This window comes from Ranitomeya imitator, chromosome 3, assembly GCF_032444005.1.
Source record: "Ranitomeya imitator isolate aRanImi1 chromosome 3, aRanImi1.pri, whole genome shotgun sequence".
In the NCBI taxonomy this organism is placed as follows: Eukaryota; Metazoa; Chordata; class Amphibia; order Anura; family Dendrobatidae; genus Ranitomeya; species Ranitomeya imitator.
The window spans coordinates 477,349,944-477,360,151 of NC_091284.1; the positions used below are offsets into that span (position 1 = coordinate 477,349,944).

The window sequence follows — 10,208 nt, forward strand, 5'->3', positions numbered from 1 at the left end:
GGAAAATACAAAACCGGGGGCTAAAAAATAATTTTTGTGGGAAAAAATTTTATTTTTATTTTTATGGCTCTGCATTATAAACTTCTGTGAAGCCCTTGGTGGGTCAAAGTGCTCACCACTAGGGTTGAGCGAAACGGGTCAGCCAGATTCAGAAGTCACCGACTTTTGGCAAAGTCGGGTTTCATGAAACCCGACCCCTGTGTGGGGTCGGCCATGAGGTCGGCGATCTTCTGATCTGGAATCGGAATTCCGATACCGAGTTCCGATATGTTTAAGATATCGGGAATCGGTATCGGAATTCATATTTAAGTGTAAAATAAAGAATAAAAATAAAAAAATATTGATATACTCACCCTCGGACGCGCCCTGGTTCTCACCGGCAGCCTTCCTTCCTAAGAATGAGCGCCTGAAGGGCCTTCGATGACGTTGCGGCTTGTGATTGGTCACGTGAGCGGTCACATGGGCGGTCACGTGACCAATCACACGCCGCGACGTCATCTAAGGTCCTTCAGCCGCTAATTCTTAGGAAGGAAGCGTCCGAGGGCGCGTCCGAGGGTGAGTATATTCCTAATAGGTATATACTCACCCTCAGACGCGCCCTGGTTCTAACCCGCAGCCTTCCTTCCTAAGAATCAGCGCCTGAAGGACCTTAGATGATGTCGCGGCTTGTGATTGGTCGCGTGACGCCCATGTGACCGCTCACGCGACCAATCACAAGCCGCGACGTCATCGAAGGTCCTTCAGGCGCTCATTCTTAGGAAGGAAGGCTGCCGGTGAGAACCAGGGCGCGTCCGAGGGTAAGTATATCAATATTTTTTTTTATTATTCTTTATTTTACACTTAAATATGGATCCCAGGGCCTGAAGGAGAGGAAACTCTCCTTCAGGCCCTGGGAACCATTAGAAACCCAATGCAGTGCATTGGGTTTCGTGTTTCGGCCGACCCCGACTTTTCTATAGGATCGGCTGATTTCACTCGACCCGACTTTTGAAAAAGTCGGGTTTCGTGAAACCCGACCCGATCCTATAAAAAGAAAAGTCGCTCAACCCTACTCACCACACATCTAGATAAGTTCCTTAGGGGGTCTACTTTCCAAAATGGTGTCACTTGTGGGGGGTTTCAATTTTTAGGCACATCAGTGGCTCTCCAAACGCAACATGGCGTCCCATCAATTCCTGTCAATTTTGCATTGAAAAGTCAAACGGCGCTCCTTCCTTTCCGAGCTCTCCCATGCGCCCAAACAGTGGTTTACCCCCACATATGGGGTATCAGTATACTCAGGACAAATTGTACAACTTTTGGGGTCCAATTTCTTCTCTTACCCTTGAGAAAATAAAACATTGGGGCAAAAAGATAATTTTTGTGAAAAAATATGATTTTTTATTTTTACGGTTCTGCATTATAAACTTCTGTGAAGCACTTGGTGGGTCAAAGTGCTCACCACCCTCTAGATAAGTTCCTTAGGGGGTCTACTTTCCAAAATGGTGTCACTTGTGGGGGGTTTCAATGTTTAGGCACATCAGTGGCTCTCCAAATGCAACATGGCGTCCCATCTCAATTCCTGTCAATTTTGCATTGAAAAGTCAAATGGCGCTCCTTCGCTTTTGAACTCTGTCATGCGCCCCAACAGTGGTTTACCCCCACATACGGGGTATCGGCGTACTCAGGACAAATTGTACAACAACTTTTGACGTCCATTTTCTCCTGTTACCCTTGGTAAAATAAAACAAATTGGAGCTAAAGTAAATTTTTTTGTGAAAAAAAGTTAAATGTTCATTTTTATTTAAACATTCCAAAAATTCCTGTGAAACACCTGAAGGGTTAATAAACTTTTTGAATGTGGTTCTGAGCACCTTGAGGGGTGCAGTTTTTAGAATGGTGTCGCACTTGGGTATTTTCTATCATATAGACCCCTCAAAATGACTTCAAATGTGATGTGGCCCCTACAAAAAAAATGGTGTTGTAAAAATGAGAAATTGCTGGTCAGCTTTTAACCCTTATAACTCCCTAACAAAAAAAATGTTGGTTCCAAAATTGTGCTGATGTAAAGTAGACATGTGGGAAATGTTACTTATTAAGTATTGTGTGTGACATATCTCTGTGATTTAATTGCATAAAAATTCAAAGGTGGAAAATTGCGTAATTTTCAAAATTTTCGCCAAATTTCTGTTTTTTTCACAAATAAACGCAGGTAATATCAAAGAAATTTTACCACTGTCATGAAGTACAATATGTCACGAGAAAACAGTGTCAGAATCACTGGGATCCGTTGAAGCGTTCCAGAGTTATAACCTCATAAAGGGACAGTGGTCAGAAGTGTAAAAATTGGCCCGGTCATTAACGTGCAAACCACCCTTGGGGCTTAAGGGGTTAAAGGTAATTTGTCAACAGGTTTTTGATACCCCATATGAGAGCAGTATAATGTAGGAGAAGAGACCCTGATGCCAACAATGTGTCACTTACTGGGTTGCTTGCTGTCATTTTGATAAAATCCATGTTTTATTTGCTGCAGATCTAGTCTTTCTCTGAATTCTGAGCTCTGTATAACCCCGCTTCCAACACTGATTGGCAGAATTCTCTCCATCCAGTGGTTGTATTAGGGTTATACAAAGCTCATGAATATGCCTGACTACCTGGCAGCAGGTTTACTAGTCCTCTAGTGATAATCTCTTGCTGATTAAACACTTATTTAATAAAAACTACACTAAGCAGCCCAGTAAGTGGATACAACTATGGAATTAAGGTTTCTGTCTCTGCATTATGCTCAGCTCAGATTATGTGACTAAAACCTGGTGACAGACTCTCTAACACAGTGTTCCCCAAGTCCAGTCATCAAGAGCCACCAACAGGTCATATTTTAAGGATTTCCTTAGTATTGCACAGGTGATAATTGCATCACCTGGACATGCAAGCGTTCAATGACCTGGGCAATACTAAGGAAATCCTCAAAACATGACCTGTTGGTGGCTCTTCAGGACCGGAGTTGGGGAACACTGCTCTAACATCTTTAGGATGTGGCCAATTTCCATTTTTGCGTTTTCATTTCTTCTTTCCTTTTTCAGAGCCATAACTTGCTATTTTTCTGTCCACATAGACATTTGAGGGCTTGCTATTTGCGGGTGGAACGAGTTGTACTTTTGTATGCCACAATTCCTTTTACCACATCGTGTACTGGAAAATAGGGAAAAAAAAATTCCAAGCGAGGAGAAATTTTGAAAAGACAAAAACAATGCAATTCTGACATTATGCAGCATTACCTCAGTATTGCTGCATATAGTGAAAATCACAGTCTCCTTTGAAACCCAGCCACAGGCTGGGTTGCAAAGGAGCTCTGTATTGACAAGCATGGAGGTATTCAACAGACCCTCTGCTACCACAACCACCCATCACAGGTTAACAATCAAGGGTAGAACAAAGCTGACTCTTAAGACAGACAACGATCGCACTGCAGTGCACAGACTGGCCGGCGGCTCTCCTGAGCAGAGCATGGTAGCTGCATAGAAATACATGCGGTCACGCTCGGGTCAGGAGAGCTGCCGGCCAGTCCAAGCATTGTGACAAAATTGTATGCGGTCACGCTCGGGTCAGGAGAGCTGCCGGCCAATCCAAGCATTGTGACACAATTGTATGCGGTCACGCTCGGGTCAGGAGAGCTGCCGGCCAGTCCAAGCATTGTGATGCAATTGTCGTCCGATTAACATGGCCACTTGACTGCACCCTAACACTACAATTGTTAGAGGCAAGTCATCACCTGCCAAGTATGGGGTGGCTCCATGAGCCTGCTCCATACACCTGCTTCCGACTTGTGCTGTACATGTATGGTGCATGTCATGAAGAGGTTAAAACTAGGAAACTACATCTCTAACATTATTATTCTTATATAGCCATCAGGATCCTATCCAGCTGCTTCCTCTGCAGATATTTCCTTATCAGACGATATCCAGAATCCATCCAACTCGATGAACGGACTTTCTCCTAATCCACATTCTCAGTACGCATCCACAATTCTGCTACCAGGGGAGAAACCACCGCCTTATGTTCCTTGATGCATGGACCATCCGCACATTCACTGGCAGGAAAACAAGACTTGCAAGGGCTTTCTGCACAACTAATGAAACCTCACATTCCTTCCAACTAAATATTTACTTAACCAGAAAAAGTGTTCACACCAGTCATGAGATTAGTGACTGAATAGTCTAGACGAGACAGAGATCTGCATCAGTATATTTTACTATGTGTTACTTGTTGGAGTGTGACTTTTCAGCTCTTTCTCCAGTATTTAACTGTTCTTGCACTAATCAGATACTACGTATACACTCCAGAAGTTATGAAAATGGATACAAACAGAATAAAATACATTATTTCACACCATGTTATCGTAATTCACGTATCCTCTTTTTGTTTATACCTCTTATGTCACTTCTATAAATGTGAGCAAATAAAATGTTAGCTTTCAACTTAATATTGTCCTGTAGTCTTTGCTTAAAAGTGATACAGTATAATGATAAGGAGTGTCAAAATAGTAGAAGTAGCAGATTTGTCTTTCAAAGGCTGTGGCCCCAATTCCAAGGGCCCAATGCATCAAGCCCAGTGTTATTCATGCCATTCTTGATGAGGAGATGTGCTAGAGTCAGATGCTTCTGATTCATGAAGAGGTGTATGCCTCTTCATGTATCTGGAGCCTCTGACGAGTGGTGTGCCTCCATGTGATACCGCAGAAATCTCACTCCAATACGAAACTGGAGTGAGAATTCTGGGGAAGGGAATACTATAGCTCATCATGAATTATGGGAGCTGTGGTTTCACGCCCCTGCCCCGCATCTGTCCCAAATTGGCCGGAGCTGGGAGAAGCGTAAGTGATGAAGGCAAAAGTAGCAAAATGTTGGTGGAACTTAGAATTCCGCCTAAATATTGCAACTAGGGTTGAGCGAAACGTATCGGTCATTTTCATAAGTCGCCGACTTTTGGCAAAGTCGGGTTTCATGAAACCTGACCCGATCCCTGTGTGGGGTCGGCCACGCGGTCGGCGACCTTCGCGCCAAAGTCGCGTGTCATATGACGTGTTCAGCGCCATTTCTCAGCCAATGGAGGACGCAGAGTGTGGGCAGCGTGATGACATAGTTCTCGGTCCCCACCATTTTAGAGAAGGGCATGGCAGTGATTGGCTTGCTTTCTGCGGCGTCACAGGGGCTATAAAGGGGCGTGCACGCCGACCGCCATCTTACTGCTGCTGATCTGAGCATAGGGAGAGGTTGCTGCCGCTTCGTCAGAAGCAGGGATAGCGTTAGGCAGGGAATATAAACCCCCATACTTACATAGTTATTAAGGTTGAAGGAAGACTATAAGTCCATCTAGTTCAACCCACAGCCTAACCTAACATGCCCTAACAATGTTGATCCAGAGGAAGGCAAAAAAAAAACATGTGGCAAAGAGTAAGCTCCACATTGGGGAATGCATATGGCGGGTTAGTGCAGACAACGCCATAATAAGCATGAGCATCCCCCTAATGCGTCTGCTGATGCAAAGTTTGACGCACATAAAGGAGCAGACGTCTGCAGCCGAGGACGAGGGAAGCCTTGATGACAGTAAGCAATTGTCTGGTCAGGGAAGTCTACTGGATGAGGTGGCGGGCGAAGAGGAGGAGGACGAGGAGGATGATGGGGATGAGTATTTTTTGGATGAGGAAGCTTCTCAGGGGGCAATAGAAACTGGTGGCGTTGCAAGGCCAGGTTCAGGGTTTTTGAGGGAGGCAAGTGACGTTGATTTGCCCGAAAGTGCTCCTCAACCCAGCACAAGCAGTGAAACCCAGCACAAGCAGTGAATTGACAACTGGAACATTGGCCCACATGGCGGATTATGCCTTGCGTATCCTAAAAAGGGACCCCCGCATTATAAAAATGATGACCGATGCACGATTACTGGTTGGCCTACCTCCTGGATCCACGGGGAAACTGCAAAATATCATGCCACATGAGAACCTTGAACAAATATTGGCAACCAAACAAGCAACTCTTGTTGACCGTTTGATTCAGGCATTCCCAGCACACAGCGCCGGTGATGGTTCTCACACGAGCTACAGGGGGCAACAGGGCAGAGGTGTTAGAGGTGCACAAATCAGAAGTGGCGTTGGACAGAGGGGTTTTCTGACCAGGTTGTGGAGTGATTTCGCAATGACCGCAGACAGGACAGGTACTGCAGCATCAATTCAAAGTGACAGGAGACAACATTTGTCTAGTATGGTTACTATTTTTCCTTCCCTATCGATGTTCTCCCTCACCCGTCTGTTGTGAATTCCGCTCTTGGGCTCCCTCCGGTGGTTGTAAGTGGCACTTTTGTGAGTTCTTCTCTTGGGCTCCCTCCGGTGGTTTTAAGTGGTATGGCTGCTCCTTAGATTTAGCAGTCTGCAGCTGCTTCCACTGATTGTCTTTCTGCTCGGCTATTTATGCCTGGCTCTTCCCTTCAGCCAGTGCCACTTGTCAATGGTTCCTGGTTGGATTCACATCTCTCTTGGATTTCCCTGTTATCCTGACCAGTTCAGCAAAGTTAAGTCCTTGCTTGCTCTTTTCTGTCCACAGGTTGTGGACTTATTCGTTCTGTGCTTTCTATGTTTTGTCCAGCTTGTCAGTATGGATTAATTCAGTTAAGCTGGAAGCTCTGGGAAGCAGATTTACCCTCCACACCTTTAGTCTGGTGTGGAGATTTTTGTAAACTCTGTGTGGATTTTTTGTAGTTTTTAATACTGACCGCACAGTATTCTATCCTGTCCTATCTATCTAGCTAGACTGGCCTCCTGTGCTACATCCTGGTTTCATTCTGTGTATGTCTTTTCCCTCTCCACTCACAGTCATTACTTGTGGAGGGCTATCTATCCTTTGGGGATTTTCTCTGAGGCAAGATAGTTTTCCTGTTTCTATCTTTAATGGTATAGTCTCTAACTGGGTCGCTGTGACCAGTGGGGTACCGCAGGGGTCAGTATTGGGACCTGTTCTCTTCAACATATTCATTAATGATCTGGTAGAAGGTTTACACAGTAAAATATCGATATTTGCAGATGATACAAAACTATGTAAAGCAGTTAATACAAGAGAAGATAGTATTCTGCTACAGATGGATCTGGATAAGTTGGAAACTTGGGCTGAAAGGTGGCAGATGAGGTTTAACAATGATAAATGTAAGGTTATACACATGGGAAGAGGGAATCAATGTCACCATTACACACTGAATGGGAAACCACTGGGTAAATCTGACAGGGAGAAGGACTTGGGGATCCTAGTTAATGATAAACTTACCTGGAGCAGCCAGTGCCAGGCAGCAGCTGCCAAGGCAAACAGGATCATGGGGTGCATTAAAAGAGGTCTGGATACACATGATGAGAGCATTATACTGCCTCTGTACAAATCCCTAGTTAGACCGCACATGGAGTACTGTGTCCAGTTTTGGGCACCGGTGCTCAGGAAGGATATAATGGAACTAGAGAGAGTACAAAGGAGGGCAACAAAATTAATAAAGGGGATGGGAGAACTACAATACCCAGATAGATTAGCGAAATTAGGATTATTTAGTCTAGAAAAAAGACGACTGAGGGGTGATCTAATAACCATGTATAAGTATATAAGGGGACTATACAAATATCTCGCTGAGGATCTGTTTATACCAAGGAAGGTGACGGGCACAAGGGGGCATTCTTTGCGTCTGGAGGAGAGAAGGTTTTTCCACCAACATAGAAGAGGATTCTTTACTGTTAGGGCAGTGAGAATCTGGAATTGCTTGCCTGAGGAGGTGGTGATGGCGAACTCAGTCGAGGGGTTCAAGAGAGGCCTGGATGTCTTCCTGGAGCAGAACAATATTGTATCATACAATTATTAGGTTCTGTAGAAGGACGTAGATCTGGGGATTTATTATGATGGAATATAGGCTGAACTGGATGGACAAATGTCTTTTTTCGGCCTTACTAACTATGTTACTATGTTACTATGTAAGTGGCCAAAAATGAATTAAATGCATCTCAAAAGAAGGAAAAAAAAATTCTCAGCCATTTTTTTTTTCTGTGCTCTGTTTTGTCTTTTTTTTCCTCTTGATCTCTGGGTGGTTCAGGATTTATGCTCTGGCATGGATGTTCAGGGTTTGTTTTCTCGTGTGGATCAACTTGCTGCAAGAGTACAGAGTATCCAAGATTATGTTGTCCAGACTCCGGCCTTGGAGCCTAGAATTCCTACTCCTGATTTGTTTTTTGGGGACAGATCCAAGTTTTTGAACTTTAAAAATAACTGCAAATTGTTTTTTGCTTTGAAACCCCGTTCTTCTGGTGATCCCATTTAGCAAGTTAAAATCATCATATCCTTGCTGCGTGGTGACCCTCAGGACTGGGCATTCTCCCTTGAATCAGGGGATCCGGAATTGCTGAATGTAGACGCATTTTTTCAAGCGCTCGGATTATTGTATGACGAACCTAATTCTGTGCATCATGCAGGAAAAACTCTGTTGGTCCTGTGTCAAGGTCAGGAAGCGGCAGAATTATACTGCCAGAAATTTAGAAAATGGTCTGTGCTCACTAAATGGAATGAGGATGCTCTGGCTGCTATTTTCAGAAAATAGCCCTTAAAGAGGTTATGGTGGGCTTTCCTACGCCTGCAGGTTTGAGCGAATCTATGTCTCTAGCCATTCAGATTGATCGGCGTCTGCGCGAGCGCAAAGCTGTGCACCATATGGCAGTGTCCTCTGAGCAGAGTCCTGAACCTAAGCAATGTGATAGGATTTTGACTAGAACAGAACGGCAGGAATTCAGACGTCAGAATAGGCTGTGTTTTTACTGTGGTGATTATGCTCATGTTATTTCTGATTGCCCTAAGCGTACTAGGAGGGTCGCTAGCTCTGTTACCATCAGTACTATACAGCCTAAATTTCTTTTATCTGTGACCCTGATTTGCTCATTGTCGTCCTTTTCTGTCATGGCATTTGTGGATTCAGGCGCTGCCCTGAACTTAATGGACTTGGAATTCGCCAGGCGCTGTGGTTTTTCCTTGCAGCCTTTGCAGAGCCCTATTCCTTTGAGGGACATTGATGCTACCGCATTGGCCAAGGATAAACCTCAGTACTGGACGCAGATGACCATGTAGATGGCTCCAGCACATCAGGAAGATTGCCGTTTTCTGTTGTTGCATAACCTGCATGATGTTGTTGTACTGGGTTTTCCATGGTTACAGGAACATAATCCGGTGCTGGATTGGAAAACTATGTCTGTGACTAGTTGGGGTTGTCAAGGGGTACATAGTGACGTTCCTTTGATGTTAATTTCCTCTTCCCCCTCTTCTGAGGTCCCTGAGTTTTTGTCGGATTTCCAAGATGTATTTGATGAGCCCAAGTCCAGTTCCCTTCCTCCACATAGGGACTGTGATTGTGCTATTAACTTGATTCCTGGTTGTAAGTTCGCTAAGGGCCGACTTTTCAATCTGTCTGTGCCAGAGCATGCCGCCATGCGGAGCTATGTTAAGGAATCTTTGGAGAAGGGGCATATTCGTCCGTCTTCGTCACCATTGGGAGCGGGTTTCTTTTTTGTTGCTAAGAAGGATGGCTCCTTGAGACCCTGTATAGATTATCGTCTTCTTAATAAGATCACGGTCAAATTCCAATACCCCTTGCCTTTGCTTTCTGATTTGTTTGCTCAGATTAAGGGGGCTAGTTGGTTTACTAAGATTGACCTCCGAGGGGCATATAATCTTGTTCGTATTAAACAGGGTGACGAATGGAAAACTGCATTTAATACACCCGAAGGCCATTTTGAATACCTCGTGATGCCATTCGGGCTCTCTAATGCTCCATCTGTGTTCCAATCTTTCATGCATGATATTTTCCGCAATTATCTTGATAAATTCATTGTTGTATATTTGGATGATATTTTGATTTTTTCCAATGATTGGGAGTCTCATGTGAAGCAGGTCAGGATGGTATTCCAGATCCTTCGTGATAATGCTTTATTTGTGAAGGGGTCTAAGTGCCTATTCGGAGTTCAGAAGGTCTCTTTTTTGGGTTTTATTTTTTCTCCCTCGTCTATGGAAATGGATCCTGTTAAGGTCCAAGCTATTCATGACTGGATTCAACCCACATCTGTGAAGAGCCTTCAAAAATTTTTGGGCTTTGCTAATTTCTATCGCCGTTTCATTGCCAACTTTTCCAGTGTGGTTAAGCCCCTTACTGATTTGACGAAGAAA

At 44.3% G+C, this 10,208-nt stretch overlaps 1 protein-coding gene across 1 annotated transcript in view; it reads left to right on the forward strand.

Moving 5' to 3' along the window:
• TMEM255B (transmembrane protein 255B) overlaps nucleotides 1–4,460 on the forward strand; it is a 176,717-nt gene extending 172,257 nt beyond the window's left edge. Inside the window, exon 9 of the mRNA XM_069760180.1 lies at nucleotides 3,885–4,460. Within this exon, the coding sequence (XP_069616281.1) occupies nucleotides 3,885–4,046 (162 nt within the window). The 3' untranslated portion in view covers nucleotides 4,047–4,460. The remainder of the gene's footprint in view (nucleotides 1–3,884) is intronic.
• The last annotated feature ends 5,748 nt before the right edge of the window (nucleotides 4,461–10,208 follow it).